The 17,461-nt window shown below is 41.1% G+C and overlaps 1 protein-coding gene across 6 annotated transcripts in view; it reads left to right on the top strand.

The window, feature by feature from the left end:
- The first annotated feature begins 4,807 nt into the window (after positions 1–4,807).
- SDK1 (sidekick cell adhesion molecule 1) overlaps positions 4,808–17,461 on the top strand; it is a 383,849-nt gene continuing 371,195 nt past the window's right edge. The window contains exons 1-3 of one of the 6 annotated variants that reach the window (XM_041462313.1): positions 5,202–5,275; positions 5,636–5,915; positions 6,011–7,066. In XM_041462313.1, coding sequence (XP_041318247.1) covers positions 6,607–7,066 — 460 coding nt within the window. In that variant the 5' untranslated portion in view covers positions 5,202–5,275; positions 5,636–5,915; positions 6,011–6,606. The other 5 variants (XM_041462308.1, XM_041462312.1, XM_041462310.1 and 2 more) reach the window with 5 other exon arrangements.

The following is a 17,461-nucleotide window of genomic DNA, read 5'->3' as shown; positions in this document are numbered from 1 at the left end:
AAATCACAATGGATCTCGCATGGGTTACAAGGACTTCAGCTAAGAATTTTGTGGGGGATTTTGTTAGTTGGATTTTTCATATAAGAGTTATTGAAAAATGGAAAACACCATGAAATCTAATCTCATTTTAAAGTGTTTAACATTTTATGTCCTGCCTGAGACACGTCCTGCAGAAGCAGTACTTTTTTCTGTTGTGAATGGGCTTTGGTTTAGTTCCAGGAAAAAAAAAAAAGGAAGGGGGGGAGAAAAGACTGCAGCTAATACCACACTTCCTACAGTCTGATGTATTCTCTGGAAGTCTTCTGCCTAGTGTGATCAAGCTTAAGCTGATGCATTAATGCATTTCACTGGTAATATTCAGCTGCTATTCAGTAGATTTCTTTTGTACTTATGGTTTCAGATTCTGCTTCATTTATTTTTTCCTGATCAACTAGAAAGTTGAGGAAGTCCCCAAGATGGCACTCCTCAGTACAAAGGTTAAGTTCAACTGAAACATTCAGTCTTTGTCTGAAGTCTGCCCCAGTATTTATGGGCAATTTCAGACAGTTCTCAAAGTGCTCAGGTCACTCGTGCCTGGGGCATCATCAGAACCATGAAAGGGCGATCCCGGCAACCCATGGCCGGGCAGCCAGACCCGCTGGTGTTTGAAGGCACAGACTTCTTAAGAGAAGATCTCTCTTTCCATTCTAGCCCAACTTGTCTGGAGTAGAATCATTAGAGCCCCTGTAGACTTCCTCTGGGAGGCTCTGAGAATGTTTTCAAACGTCTACATTTTCAAAAAAGCAGAACCTGTTGTCTTGATCCTTTATGTTACTTCGCTAACTCTCTACTCCATAAAACACAGCAGGGCAACATGGCTGGGTCATCGTGAATTTCTTCTGATGGCTAAATGAGAAAGCCTGTCGTTACCTTGGGATAATACAGAAGGTGGGATAATTCAGAAGCCACGTTAGCTCCTTGTCCTGACGGCACACACATTGCTTCCATCAGTTTAACTGTATTTGAGCATGAATACAGCCATGCTACAGCTCTAGCAGGATCCTTCTCAGGCTCATAAAAGCCATGAAACATTTCAATATATTCATTCTGCCCTCAACTTCTACAGCTGTGCCTTAGAACTGCACCTCGCCTGTTCCCACACTCCAGAGCACAATCATATTAAGCAGCAAGCAAAGGAATTTAACTCTGAATTTGCTCGCATTTCTGAATTTAAAATCAGACGTAAGAGGTACATAAATCTAATTCTAATTTCTTTTATGTAAATTCAAACCACATGGAGAAAACAAAAATTTGTCATTCTGTTTGTTTGGGGGCTTTATAAACTGACACCATATTAAGTTATTTAAGGCCAGTAAAACTTAATGGGAGTTATTCTTGCTCTTGCAACAGCATTTGCTGCAGGAGATACTTCCAGAAGTGTGGTGAAGTCATTGCCTAATGTCTCCCCTGAGACTTCCAGCATATAATGGGATACATTTTTCCTTCTCTTCCAATGTTTTTTATTGACGTAGAAGCATATTTACTTGATAAAAGCAGAGCAGCTGGCTAGTGTCCCTCAGGAATATACCCTTGCTAGGGAAGATTTTAGCCCCCTCCCAAAAGTTCATTGAATTCAGGTTGATTTAATATGCTGAAAAACCTCCCCATTTGAAAGAAAGTTACTTTCTACTTGCAAAGTCATTGTTTTCTAAAGCACTGTCCCTCCTGGGAGAAAAGGAAAGGCAATATAAAAACCCTCTGGGACTATCATGTGGTAGTCAATAAAATTGCTTGTCCTGAGTTTTGCACTTTAAGCTTTTGAGTGAAGGAAAATGGAAGTCTAGGAACAACCCCTGGAACTGTTTTCAGGGTACCAACAAGATCCATACCTTCCATCCAAGGAATGAAAAACAGTAATTGTTCTACATTACTTATGATGAAGACCTTTCTAGAATATCAACTCTTATTTTGCCTGATATAGTGGTTCATATAGCTCTCAATTTAATTTTCAAAGGTTTTGGTAAAGACTTTTGCTTTGCCAGTTAAATTTTCCAGGTGGAGTGAATCATCATCAAAGGTGTGCTGTCAAGAAACACCACATAAAATCACTGATTTTTTTTTTTTTTTAATAGAAGAGAATGCAGTATAATTATTTGGCTTACAGGACTAAAACAGCCAAACAAACCATTGCAACCACCTGGCTAAAAACTGTCATGTTTGGCATAATCTAGACCCCAGCTGGGTACCACCATCAATGACTGCAAGAACCAGAGACTGCATGAGGAGATACAGCAGATCCCAACAATCTTCTGAAGTGCTCAAAAACAAACAAACCAACCAAAAAATCAAACAAAACTCCAGAACAAACAAATAAAACCTTAAAATAATATAAAATTATTTGCATATGAGAACGCTCCATCTGTAGGAGTTTAGCTAATTCCAAATGCTAAAGAGTCAATAAACTGTACCCCAGAAGATATAAAAGAAGAAGATTACAAGATTGTAAAAAAAAAACATTGGTGAGATTTTCCTGTGGAAGTAGTTCTATGATTTCACTTTCTTGGCTAGAAGGCTGCCTTTCCTTAAATGGCCTGTCTTGAGTAGTGGAGCCTTTTCTTCCTTTCTCTTTTGTCTCATTATCCCACCGCATTTACATCTCATTTCAAAACACAACCGTCATTGATAAAAAGACTTTAAATCTTCTTTTTTTCCCCACCTTTAAATAACACTAACTATATTGCTTCTTTTGTGTTTACTTTTAAAATTCCTGAAAACTCACCCTGTCCTTTTTTTTCTGTCTTTATGACCACTAGATTTCTTGTTTCTTTTTCAGATGGGAAATCTGGTCTACCAGTATTCCTGCTATAAGTTTAACTGTTACATGCATGCAGGAGAGAGGAGTCACTAAAGATTTTCAGATTTTTTTTCAGGTATGAACACTATTAAATACATTTACTGTAACCAAGGTAAATAGAAGAAAACCCCCAACCATTAATATTGTCCTCTTAGAAGTGTTCATTGTTAAAAATAAAAGAACAAAATGCAAACATTTCACCCAAAATGTCAAGTATGAAAGACATCACATTCAAATAAGAAAGCAAGGCCTGAGTGACGAAAATAGGTTACTTTCCTATGTTTATGCTTGTAGGTTACTTTCCTGTGTTTATGTTTGTAGGTTACTTTCCGATGCTTATGATTGCATGCTGAACAGATTTAAAGGGCTACAAGGAAAACGTCAATTTCAAAGTGAAACAAACTGCCACTGAAATTGAGCAATGACACAGAAATGAGCACTTCTGCTTTGTAGCACCTCGGTTTCAACAGTCTAACAATGACTGTTTCAGCAGACTTTTCACAATTCTCTCATAACCACTGCAATCTGCCTCCCTTAGAACTTATGAAGAAGCACTGAGGACTTTCTTAGATAACAAATTGAATTTGAAATCTTAATCTGAAGTTTCTGTGAACAGCCCTACACTCCTTTGTTAACAGTGCTTAAAAAAAAAACAAAACAAAACTGCCCAACACACAATTAAATATATTTTCCATTTCCAGTTAAGGCAAATCAGTCCCACCCAAAATTACTGGTTAAATAAAAAAGGTTTTTGTTTGTTTTTTTGGTTTTTTTTTCACGCTGCAGTAATTTTTCTACTATTAATGGTGCAATGGGAGTTACAAACAGATTGTTACTTCCTTGAGGTCAGTTCTGAACACAATCTGAGTTCAGTTTGCATTGTTCTCAAAACGGACGTATTGCAGGGAAAATCATAAGCACTGAGTCCTGATACGTGTAGATAATTATTAATGTGGTCTACGCACAAAAAAAGGAAAGTGTGACGTGACAAGCACAACAGAATCGCTATTTTCACTCTATTTACCACAAGGAAGAGGCTGCTGGTGAATACAGCTCATATCTCACACCAGGAAAAGGTGCCACAATAAGGACAATTTGAGTACAGCAACTTCTTGAACACAGGAACAAGCTGGCACACAGAGGGATAAAGGATGGGCAGACAAGAGATGTCATAAAACTTAATAACCTGTTGGGTACTGGAAGAAGCAGGGACTGGCGTAGGAGGGAATCTGGCAGACAGATGTACCTGGGAGATACAAAGGGAGGGTCAGGAGGAAAAGCTGCCCTGCAGCTCTGGATGCTGATGGATGGAATGGCTTGGGCAGGGAGGCAGCTGAGGGGCAGGTGCTGGGCACAGGAAACACAGCCAGGGAACCAGGGGAAGTGTTCCCCTGTGCTGGGGTGCAAACTGTGAAGCTGCTTTACCTTCTTGTATGCTGTAAAATAACAAAGGCTTGACGAAAAGGTGATTTCTTGGGTAACACACCTGTCAGACACCCATCACACTGGCTGTTAATAAAAGGGGAAAATGACCTTGCATTCGATGTGAAAATACACAGTGTTTGCAGCACGGCTCTATCATCACACACCGCCTCTCAAAAAGGCAGGAAGAGCAGGAGCCAACCTCCAACTTTGGCTCTGCCAACCTGCAGCCCTCGCTCCCCTCCACGGGGCACAACCGCACCGCGCTCAGGAAGGCGGCAGCACCGCACAGCCCAGCGCGCAGGGACGGGGTTAACTCGCACCTCGGGGCTCCCTTGGCTCTGTCACCACATTCCTGCTCCTCGCCCTCCGGCGCACGGGAAGCGCGGCCGCCGCGGGGCGCGCCCGGGATGAGGCGGCGGCGGCGGCGGCCCGGCCTGTCCGGGCGGGCCCGGCGTGTAACAAACGACGGGGACCGCGAGCCGCGTCCCCTCAGGCCGGCGCGCGCGGCGGGGCTTGGAGGGGGCAAGGAGGGGGGGGGGCGCGAGACTCAGCCCCGCTCGCGCCTTTGCGCGCGGCCCCTTGCGCGCGCGCGCTGCCCGCCTCGCTCTGCCGCCCAATGAGCGTCCCGGCCGGACGGAGCTCAGGTCTCGCCGCGCCGGCGGCGTGAGGGGATGGGGATGGCGGTGCTTGTGTGCCCCTTCCCGCGGCTGCGGAACCTGCACTGAAATAACCAACCCAGCTCCGCACCGCTCAGTCCCGGCAGTGGCACACGCGTACAGATACACACGCGTACAGATAAACACACGCGCACACATCCCCTCAGCCCCGCGCAGGATGCGCCCCCCCGCCCTTCCCAGCCCAGACACGGCCCCGCTAGTGAGGTGTAGGTCAGGGGAAGGTGGGCTGAGGCGCTGTGGGCGGGAGAGCCGTGCGGGGAGCCGGGAGGTGAGCCAGCAGCGCCGCTGCCGGTTCGGAGGGAGCTGAGGGGGAGCCGGGACGCGGGGCGGGGACGCCGAGGTGGGCGCGGGGGGATGGCGGGGGGCGCGGGCAGGGTCGCGCCGCGCCGCCGCCTGAGGCGGTGAGAAAAGTTGAGGCGGCTTTCGGGGGCGGGGGCGAGCTGGCGGGGCTCGTGTTTGATCAACTTCGCGCTTAGGTGCTTTGTTTTTAACTGGCCTTTATCCTCGGTGCACTTCTTTTATAACTACTCCTATTCTTTCCTTTCTTTTAACAACGGGGCGGGGGGGGGTGGTGAGGGAATCTCCCATGAAAGTTTTCCCTTCACGGAAGGCGGGACTGAAACAATACCCCGATGCTTTGTTCAAATATAAAACCTCCAGCGCTTGCTTTCCCTTTCCCTTTTTTTTTTTTTTTTTTCAGTTGGGTTTTATTGCCGCCGCTGCCGCTGTTGTGATCGCGCTTTCCCCCCTGTGTTTACAGCGCCTGTGAGGGAGAGACGCTCGGAGGAAGGACCGGGATCCCTGGGCTGTATCAGCGCGGAGAGCAGGAGCCCGACTCAACCGAGCTGGGAGGATTTCACCTTGTTGCTGTTTGTTTCGGGAGATTTTCGCTCTCTCCACCCCGGACACTGTCCAGCTGAGGGTTTGCTTCCTTACTGCGTCCACAACCGGCCAGAGAAAAAGCGCTTTCTCTTTCAGAGGTGATTTTTGTCGTGGTCTCCCTACAATGAAGAGATCGGCACCAGCCTTCCAGGAGGGAGACAGGATCAACTGAGGTTTTCCCTACCTCCGGCAGAACGTGAGGAGTTCAAGTGACACCGGCACCGGCCTGTGGCTGACTGACTGCACAGCGAGCTGGAATCACAGCCGGAGCTGCTCGATTTACCTGCTCGAGGACCCTTCAAGCCCTTCTATTGACGGTAGAGATTTGTATTCCAAGGAAAATCGGATTAATATAAACTATGCAGAGCTTTGCGGGGATATCGGGAGACTACTCTGTCTGCATGGCTAATCTTGAAATTGTCTGAAATAAATCCTTAGCGCAAGGAATAACGAGATACTTTCAATTAGTTTTTTTTTTTTTTCCCCTTGTCGCTTTTTTTCCCCTTCTGCAAGAATTTAACACTTCCATCGGAGGGTTTTTACAGGAGAATGGGACACATGCTGGAGAACTCACCACGCTCCACAAAAATGACGGGGGTAACAGTTTCCATCACTGTTGCGGTATAAAAGGTTCTCTTTGGATTGTCTGCTGGTGGCTGCTAAGATGGATCAGTTTCTCCCTGTTCCTGTTTGCGATGTGCTGAAGGATCCGGATTTACTGAAATACTGACGCCCATGAACTTACTCCCTCTCTGCTGAAGGCATCGGATGTGACAGTGCAGAGAAAACATGTGTTTCACATTTCTGACTGGTTGTTTTGGTGCAATCAATACCTCCACAAGAAACATTGACTTAGGTGGCGACTGTCATAGCGGGAGGCACACGGAGCGCTGCTCCCGGCTTGCAGGCGGAGCGAGCACAAATCAAAGAGCCCGCCGATCCTGGCAAGTGGGGGCTTCGCTTCCCCCCAAAGCGCGGGGCACAGGCTCCCGACCCTCCTCAGAGAGCCCGGCCCGCGGGTGCGGAATGAGCGATGACCAAAGCGCTGTCAGGAGTGGCAGCCAGTCGGATCGGATGGGCATCAGTGAGGCAATACCGGTTGAAAGAAAGGTGGATCGCGAAATTATTGCCCGAAGGAATAGCAGGCGAGGCGGAATGATGATAAAGTTAAACTTCTGTTTCATCTTCTGTCGGGGATGGTGGGCGTTTCTGTTGCTTCAGCTCCACATGTTGCAAGCACTGGCACAAGGTAGGGCTAGAGACATTTTTGTTTATAGAAATGCTGCATCTGCCTTATGAGAGGAAGGGAATCTTGCTCGGGTACAGAGAAACCCTTTTACTTTTATCCTTATCAGAGATAAACTGCAGAATTTGCACTGAGCTGATTCATGTAGGAATGGTCGTTTCTTACACACAATCGTTTCTTTATGGAGCAGGGATTTGCAAACATGTTTCTCTCCCTTTCTAGTCCTATCCTTACCCTATCCCAACCTCCCACGGAGAATCACAATCCCTATCAGCACCAAACCTGCTTTTTAAATTTACTTAAATGCATCCGTGCTGTTCTTTCAGGCAGCAAAAGAGTTAACTGCTGGTTTTGTGTGTGTGTCTCTGTGTCTGTGTGTGTGTTTAAAACCACTGTGCTCTGAGATAAGTTATTAGGAGAAGGGGAGTCATAAATCCTCCGACTAGAACTAAACCAGGCATGTAAAAGGAATTCTTTAAACATATGAGCACTATTCTATGTGAGCCTCGGTCTCAGCATTGTTCATTTCTTTTGGATTGCCAAGTAACATTTACCCGAGACAAAAACTGCAATTGATTCGTATCTGAGCATTTCCACATCAGAGATCCTTGCAGTCAAATGAGTCACTTGTAAACGAAGGGTCAGAGTCGACCAATAGACTTTAAATACCAAGTGTCAGTCACTTTGCATGTAAATTCCCTTCTCAAAAAATTGCCAAATGTAGCCTAATTCTTAATAATCCTTTGACAGAGTAAACAATAAATGGCAGGCAGAAGCATTACAGTTGGCTGCGCCAAATAACACGCTGAACAAACGCAGCTTTCACTTTCTTTGCTGGGTTGAGTTTTATTGCTGTGTGCATTGTCTGGCTGAAGTGGGGTGTGCTGGACAATGCAGAACTGTATCGTGTGGGACCAGGAGTTAGTTATTAAAGCGGAAGTTAATACTCCATGAAGGGGAATAGTCTTTGTGTTTTAGCTCTTTGTTTTCAAGTATTTCACGGGGGAACAACGGTGCATTCAGTTGTAAGAAGTGGATGGGGCTCGTGTGTTGAGGAAGAGGAGTTGGAAGCCAAGTCTGCTGTAGTTTGTCTGCTCTGGCTTTACTGCTGCATCCTCAGAAAGTTTGGAGCCGCAGGATACAGAAGAGATTTAATCCAGTGTTTTATATGGACTCCACCCTCATAAACCTTTCTTTGTTTATGCTGTCACTGCTATTCCCAAATTACTTCTGCTGAGGCCTGCAAGCCCTAACAGGGTATTGTTATCCTGAAACAAGCCATACCTGACATAATTATCTCTGCAAATTAAAATTCACGTCACTTTTTGCTGTTTTTCTTTTGGTAGTTGTTGTTGATGGGTGCCAATATGATGCTTCATGTTGGCAGATAAATGCTGATGATTCTTGCTGCTTACATTAAAAAAAAAAAATCATAAAAGGTAGTTTAGGTACCAGGGATTCAGGAATCATTTTAGGTGCCAGTTTTTCTATGGTTAGTAGTAAACTAGTCAACTTACTGGATTAAAAGTGAGTGAAAACTTTTGTTTAGCCCATAGAATAGCACATTTTTTTAATTGCTTATTTCAGATTACTCAGCATTTGCAGTAGTGTCAGTTTCAGGTACTGTATATGTCAGGGAGTTATGTAGTGTATACAAACTGTCCCCCCAAAAAGTCCTTACACCAAGTTAGTTTTAAGTAACTGAGAGTATTTAAGGCAAGGAGGGGACAGGAAGAGAATAGGACGTATTATTTCTGAAAAATATTGGTGCAGATAAAGCTTTGTAGTGTAGAAGACATGAAACAATGAAAGATAAAACAATTATGTAATGCAGAAACAAAATACATCGTAATTTTTATAGAATGCTGAAGATTAGAGTTAGTCCTCTTAAGAATTATTTGACACATAAACCAGTGTGGAGGTCTTAATGTAGAGGGCTTTATTGGAATTTCACAAAAATTATATTAATTTATAACTTACTGTTCTTTTTGCACTCTGAATTCTAATGTATTCTAAGACATTCATCATTTTTATGCAAAAATTTACTTTAGAGAGAAGATGACAATATAAAAGTCCTTAATGAAAATAGAAATTCTTCTACAGCCACAGAAGTTTCTAATGGAATGATGTGGTCATATGCATGAGAGAATTACATGACTTCAATCTTTTTATAAGATAAAAAAATGACCATTCTAAATATATGGGCCATGGCTCTTCTGAATGAATCATAATACAATACTATAACCAGCTAATGTTTCCATAATAACTATTCCAGCATTAAAGACATAAGAAGTATTTCAGGCATACTGAAATGCAGGTTCTTCATTCCTAGGAAACAGATCAGGTAAAGTTGTTGAGATCAAGTATCTCATACTTCAAGGTGAACAGAAGAAATGAGTTTCAGCTGCAACAGGTTGGTTGAGTATTCTCTAAACTTGAATGATCATCCATGTGAAAGCTGATCTCGTGGTGAACTGTAGACAAAACCACTTGTAAATTCATTTTGTGCTTAGTTCTTCAGCTGGTCTGTCTTCTGATAGCTGTGTTACATATTTCAATACAAAATTTATCTGCTTTCTTTTTCCTTTTTAAAGTGAGTTTAATGAGTCTAAAGTGTACATTGGGTTGTTGTCCTGAGTTATAAAGGATTCTCTTTGAACCTTAGTGTTGCTGTGCAGACCTTCTCATGGTGGGAGTGACTTTCCAGGCACAGAAGACAAAGGCTGTGGCCTGTCCCAGGCTGGGAATGGAGCTCCCACTCCTGTGATGGCCAGGGCTCTGCACAGGGCCCCCTCACGCTGGGGGTGTGTCTGCACTGGCCCATCTCAGAAAAATTAACCTGTAAAAGTCCCCAACTGTTGCTTTGTTTACTCAGCTCTCTCTGCCTGCTGGCCTCTGCCACCAGCCCTCTTTTCATGGCATTTTTATTAAATGATGTACGAGATGCTAGTTAGCCTGAAGTCATCGTGTGTCATCAAATAGTGATGAGATGCTAATTGATAATCACTATAATTATCAAATTAAACTTTGTGAGGTGGTGGTAGGAGTGAATCATTTGGCCCCAGTGGCTGCCTACTGTACTTGGAGGAACATCCTCCTGCAGAGTCTGGCTCAGGGGTCTGCATGCCTGGGCAGAGTCCTGGGAATACACAGAGCTCCTGCAGCTTTGGAATTTATTCCTTATGTATGAGATTAACAAACACGGATGCCTACTGAGGTACAAAATGTTTACTAAACTACTGGAATATTTGTATGGAAATAGAAAAATTCTGCTTATTTAAAATAGGTTGGGAGTTGCTAGAGGCTACTCTACATGCATCTTAATGGATTTAAGTACCTTCCCAATGTCTATCTTTTGTTGAGGAATGAAAGAATCCTTTGAAAATATATTTCTTTGGATTGATAGCTGTTGTTCAGAAAGATTTTAAAATAGATAAAAGCAGAGCAAAGATTTAAGCTTCTCCAGCAGGAGCCTGGTATCTTTAAATATTAAGAAAGAGAAGCTTGTCTGATTTTTCTTAGTTTTATGGCAATTGAACTGTAATCTTTTTATGCTACTTAATCAAATCTGTATTCAGAATTCTACAAATACCTGAATGTAGGTTTAAGGTGATATTGATATGCATTATGCTTTGAAAGAAGCCATGACCCAGTAGATAGATGAAAATGTTGCTGGGGCCCAACTTCCTTAATTCAAATATTTGATCTGGTGTATTATAAATATGCTGAGTGTAAGAAGCCTTTTCAAGCAAATTTCAAATTGCATTAGGTGCAGAGATGATACACAACTTGCATAGAGTATTTAGTCATTAGGAGGATGGAGAGATGGTAAAATGTTAGAGCAATACCTACTGGAGAATGAAAAAGATTATGAATTAAATGTAGAAGGAACCATTTCTAATTCCAAAAGACTCTGTTGGTCTTTATTGGAAACTCATGATTTTGTATTGGGTTTGCCTTTTGTGTTTCTTTTCTTTAGAAAGCATTTAAAGTATGTGTTAGTTTTAAGCAGTTGAATTTTTTTGTGTATATAATTATAATAATTAAGCAATTGATTTGGAGGAGTAGATCCAGGCTCAGTCTAAACAGAACTGGGGTGGAGATAGCTGGCATTTTCTGTGGCCAGATCATGCGACTTCTCACTCTCTCTACTGTGGTAACTCTTGGTTTGCTTTGTATGTTTATGTTTTGCTGGAAAAGTACTTATTCTTAAGACTTCTTACAGCAAGTTCAAAGAGCTGTGAGCATATAATATTAACATTCCAAGTGCAGTGTTTCAGATGATTCCTTGAGAGTGCAGTGTAATGTTAGAGCTGAAGGGAGCCCATAAGTAATGGGTGTTTATTATCATTGTGTTCATGCACTGCCAGGAGATGCTCAGGGCAGGAATGGCCTGGGTGTGGAGAGAGGCTGTGGTAGCTCTGCTCTGTGGCTTTCATCTCACTTAAGAAGAACAGAAGGCAAGTCTGTGTCCTTGAAAAGTTCTGGAAGGTTCTGCCATCTCTGTGCATAGTCATGCGTTTTGAAAAACGAAGGCAAATGTTGTCTAATTTAAAGATTGCTTAAACAAACCATAGAAATACTAAAAACCAATTTCCAACGAGTTATCAGGAAGCTGTTAAGTGAAGGGACTGGGCTTTTGTAGAACTGAGAGGGATTTTTTTAACTGTCTTATTGTTCTTATCACCATACAAGTCTGGAGCACATTCTTGACTCAAAAGATTTCCATGCATTTTTCAACTTTCTGTACAGCTTTACCTGAACATCACAATCTGGATGACCTGGTTATTTGGTCCAGCTGGACCTTTGTGCTGTGATGAATCTGTGGGCTGACTAGAGGCAATTGGATTCCTCATGGAGCAAAATCTTGTTCATGCTGAGTTCATTACAGAAATAGGCATTTCCTCCTCCCTCTGCATATGTACATATATAACATGTATTTAAATAGCTTTTAAGGAAAAAATTGATGATGTGTTGATATTTTCAAGATTGTGTTTTCTTGAAGTTAAAACATACGAAATAGAAAAATTTTAATAGGATTTGTGTAGAGATTATAAAATGCCAGAAGGTAAGGTACCTTTGCATCTTTAATACAAATTCTTAATGCATGTACATTATGATTAAGTTTAAATTGTTATCTATTGTTATTCCTGTCTACACAATCAGAACTGAGACTGAGTGCTGCCCACTGATCAGTTTTTCAGTATTTTGTTTTCTTGTCAGTGCTTGGCTCCATCTTTCATCTGCTTGAAATATTTTAAATTCAGCACAAGAAGACTTTTGTGTGAACCAAAGGAAGAACTGTTAGCAGCTATATCATGGCATTGGACTAGACTACTTACAGTTATTACAGCTGGAAAGCAAGTAATTGGTGAGATTTGGGTTCTATTTCTGACTATCAAGTATTTTCTAGTGAATGAAACACTCTTCGCTGCATGTGCCTCAAAGATGACCCTTCACCATGCATAGAGCTCAAGTAGAACAAAAATGTAACTTCATGGAAAGGCCTGTTCCCAAAGAATTTGGGGTTTCTGAAGTTATATCTGCCCCCAGAGTAAAGTAAGACTTTGCAATTCTTTTACAGACATGGCCTTTGGAATGTCACAGCACCAGAAGGTTCAAAGGGTGACATGGCTGAGAAGGGAGGAGCCTTTTATTTTAAAGTGATACCAACTTCATTGCTTTTAAATATACATGATTGGGTTTGTAGGATCTTCTCATGCCACAGATTCTTGACTTCTAGATGTGTGTTATACTTGTGTATCATATCTTGAGCATTTGTATTATTGGTTTACAAAGAGAGATTTTTTTTGTTCTGCCTTTTCTACAGAAAATAACAAATCTATTCCTAGAATAGACACTGGTCTGTTGCTAATTGTGTTTTAGCAGTGAAATGCCTCTGAGGTGCAATACAAATGACACCCTCACTAAGATTAGAAATGTAGATCCATAGGCTTTTTAAGGGGAGTGTTTTTAATTTTCAGCTGTTCAGCTCTCTGGGCTAGCACAGGCTCGGGTCACACAGGCATCAGGGACATTGCAAATGAGGTGATGGGACAGCCTGGCCAGGGCATGACCCTGGCAGCGTTCCTAAGATCAGCTTCAATTGGGGGGGAATTTTCCAACTCTGACAAAACACAAGGCAATGTACATGGCCTGACTTACAAATGTGTGGAGACTGCTGCTCCTGAGGAGAAAATAGTGAAGTGAGGTGGTTTAGAAGACTTAACTTTAGCTTTTTCTCTTAAGTCCCTTTCAGTGAGTTTCTCTCTCTGTTGTGTGGAGTATTCTCAACCCGAGTTTATAAGGTAGATGCTAAATTTAAGTAATATAAAAATTCCCCTTAATCCCCTGATGTCTCAATTCTGTCGGCTGATGATAGTAATAATACTTTGTTCTCAAACAAAAAGAAACTTTGCAACTTAAGTTGCAAATTCCACCAGTATTACTTTTTAGTGTTTCTATCTAATGCACAGATTCAGAGGGTTAAAAAGGGGAGGTGTGAGCTCCAACAACTCTGATTAAAGGAAGTCTTTAACAGCACTTAATGCAAGATGTGGAAGTGGATTGTACAATCTTACGTCACACCATTCAGATAACTTTTGAAGTGTCATTTTTATAAACAATAAAGCATTAGAGCTTTTTATGCAGATAATGTGATTCTTTAATCCTGTTTTTCTCATTTCCATGCTCTATTGCAGCAGCCTGAAGAGAAAGTTGATTCTGGTAGATAAATCAATGTCCCTTAGGTCTCTTTAAACCACTTTATGGTCTTTTAAGCCCTAAGCCATATATTTTTCCTAATAAACTCCTTGGACTAACATGTTACCTAAAAAATAATTTGTTGTGTATTGCTGTCTTGGACCAGAAAGTAGAGAATGATGATAACATAGTTTCAGTGTGTGTTGCCAGAAGGGTCCCACATTGATTCCAGGCTGCAATTGAAGTTTGTAACTCATTATTACACAAAGAACCAGAAGGTCTGTTGACACTGCTTTCATCCTCAGGTTCATATTTGTCAAATTTTGTCCCTGATGTCTCAATTCTCTCGGCTGATGATAGGAATAATACTTTGTTCTCAAACAAAAAGAAACTTTGCAACTTAAGTTGCAAATTCCACCAGTATTACTTTTTAGTGTTTCTATCTAATGCACAGATTCAGAGGGTTAAAAAGGGGAGGTGTGAGCTCCAACAACTCTGATTAAAGGAAGTCTTTAACAGCACTTAATGCAAGATGTGGAAGTGGATTGTACAATCTTACGTCACACCATTCAGATAACTTTTGAAGTGTCATTTTTATAAACAATAAAGCATTAGAGCTTTTTATGCAGATAATGTGATTCTTTAATCCTGTTTTTCTCATTTCCATGCTCTATTGCAGCAGCCTGAAGAGAAAGTTGATTCTGGTAGATAAATCAATGTCCCTTAGGTCTCTTTAAACCACTTTATGGTCTTTTAAGCCCTAAGCCATATATTTTTCCTAATAAACTCCTTGGACTAACGTGTTACCTAAAAAATAATTTGTTGTGTATTGCTGTCTTGGACCAGAAAGTAGAGAATGATGATAACATAGTTTCAGTGTGTGTTGCCAGAAGGGTCCCACATTGATTCCAGGCTGCAATTGAAGTTTGTAACTCATTATTACACAAAGAACCAGAAGGTCTGTTGACACTGCTTTCATCCTCAGGTTCATATTTGTCAAATTTTGTGTATTTATTAGCTGAGAATGTTGTGGCTTTGATACGTGGTTTTGGCATTGAGTTCATAGGAGACCAACTCAGTAGCAATGCTACTTTTTAAGAGAAGGTGCTAAGGAAATAATGGAACTATAGTGCAAATATTTAAAATGTTTAGACACTTAGAAAAAATTATTTTGTTAAACTAGTGCTGTTTGCTCATCTAACATTTGTATTAAGCACAGACTCAGTTCTAATGCTGCAATTGCAGTCTTGCTGGTGCATTGGGGAATGAATGTCCCTGTTTCTTATTTCTTATCTGTCAAGAAGTGCAAAGGCCATTCATGACTAAATACTTTGAAGTAACTAAATGGTATATGATTATTGGAAAAGAAATATATGGTGCAGTGCCATACCTGCTGTTCAAGGATAGTACATTTATCATAACATGGAACACATTGCTGGAATATTGAAGTGCTTGGGTGGAGGTGAAGGGAATTCTGCATCAGTATTTCTAAATGTGTGTACTGATAAGTTTAAGTCCTCTTGAATCTGTGTGTGTAGAGGTACAACAAACTTTTCTTGTTTCTGACTGTTTCCTTCATGGTCAAGAGATTGAATTAACCTAGATCCTACCTATCATGTGAGTGTAACATTTATAAACCAGCACCTTTGTGCTTTCTTCCCCGCTGTCCCTGTTGTTGAGGAGAAAGTCATTGGCACTTTTGTTTTATGCTGTGATGCATAAAATAACTTTTACATCAGCTTTGCTGATAGTGCTCTGGCAATACTCCTGTGCCATGGTGAAGGCAGTGCTGTTGTTTGTGTGCACATCCATCTGTTTGTCTCACCCTTCCCTCTGTTGTCTTTATCCCTTTGTCTCAGGCTGCCACAGCCTCTACCCCAATGTGCTTCTGCTCTCAGATTAGCGCTCCTCCGTGCTGTTGTCTACAAGTAATGCCTCCTGCCAGGGACAGGCTGAGGAGGAGGCTTAAACCCTCTGATTCTGCACTTGCAATGTGGAGCAGATCCTGCCGTGATCCTCTCCCTGGGCACAGAGTGCCTTTTCTAGGACACGTGCATTGTGTTAAGCAGGGCTTTTGTTGTGCTGGAGGCCTTGTCATCTGGAGAGCAGATGAGCAGGAAGATTGTTTAATAGTAGATTATCCCAGCATTTTTAAAAAATGATAGATAAATCTAAGAGGCGAGAGATCAAGAACAGTAGCTCCTGTGTTTCACCTTTTGTTATTTTTATTGCCATGAAGACATTAGATTTGTTTTTGAAGATGGAGTAACTGAAATGAAAAATAATTTCAATGCCACTTCAAGCACCAGGTTTTAAGATAAATTCTATCAACTAATTTGCCATTTCTCTCTAGAAGTTGTTTTGTTTTTACAAACATAACTGTTTACTTGTGAACGACATCCGACGTATCTTAAATGAAGAAAGTATGTGGATTATTGTTAAATTAGTTTCCTGCATTGGCCTGTGCAACCATAACTTTCTAAAATGCCGTATTTTAACTAGGAAGAATATTTTCTTTTTATCTTAAACTCCATTTTTAAGCTTGTGTGTTGTCTTCTCTCTTAGAACTCCTTTGCAAGGTTCCTAGCTTTTAAGAACTAATGAAAGGTCAGTGTTTTGTTCTGGGGTTTTTTTATCCTCTTGAAAATAATACATATTTTATATAGTAACTTCATAAAATTAGTCGACTGAGAGAAGGTGTTTCCTGTTCATGCTAGAACCTAATCATGCTAGTGCTCATTATCCATAGAACAAGGCTAAAATGTCACTTTTAGGTGTTCCATTTCAGGGAAATGGGAGAATAGGTCAATTGACTCTAGCTTAATTCAATTACAAGATAGGCCAGGGATGCTATTGTTTAATAAAATCAGCAACAGAAAAATTTCAAGTGACTCTCAAGATAAACCTCCCATTCATACACAAGTTTGAAGCAGCAGTGAATAACAAAGCAAGATTTGTATATTGAAAACTTTTTTTCCAAGCTGTTTAGGTAGTACCTAACATCTTCATTTCAAGTTTCTCTATACAAGTGTTGATAGCAATCTTACTCACATTTAATTAATTATATATGGCTTATTATTAGCATTTAATAGGTCAAATATTTAAGCATATTTTTCTGAATCTTCAGTTGAGAATTCTGAGTCAATGGCACTCATGTCAAACTCAGAATTTTAAGTGCTGGTAATTCAATGTTGCATTCACTGTGTAAATGCATCATAATTAAAATGATGCCTTGTCAATCACATTCAGGTTTCTTGTGAGTATAATTTTCAGCTTTCATACACTGGATGTAGCTCTGTCTTCTGCTACCCAAAACCAGAACAAGATATATTTATGGTGTACTGGTGTCAGTAAAAACCTGCAGTGTTAACTGTTGTGCCTGTTTAAACTCAAAGAGTGAAAATCTTACTGATTCTGTTAAGGAAGTCCAGGTCAAATCTAAAACTTATTTTTTAAAAATATTTTTCAAATGCTTCAACTGCAGAATATAAAAGAATACTGGAGCAGCCACTTAGAAAAGACAAGATGGCTCTGCAAGTGATCCCATGGGCAGATATAGACAGTTCTCATCCATATAACTGACAAGTGGAGTAGAAATTTTCATGTAGTATATAAAAAGTAGATGCTGAGTAATTTTGGATTTCCACACTTAATATGTGAACAAATGTTCATACATGTCACAACAAATCTTGAAAG

Source organism: Pyrgilauda ruficollis, unplaced genomic scaffold (assembly GCF_017590135.1).
Source record: "Pyrgilauda ruficollis isolate IOZ18807 unplaced genomic scaffold, ASM1759013v1 scaffold16, whole genome shotgun sequence".
NCBI classification, from domain to species: Eukaryota; Metazoa; Chordata; class Aves; order Passeriformes; family Passeridae; genus Pyrgilauda; species Pyrgilauda ruficollis.
The sequence above is the reverse complement of the archived record's forward strand: the minus strand, read 5'-3'. Positions and strand labels throughout refer to the sequence as shown.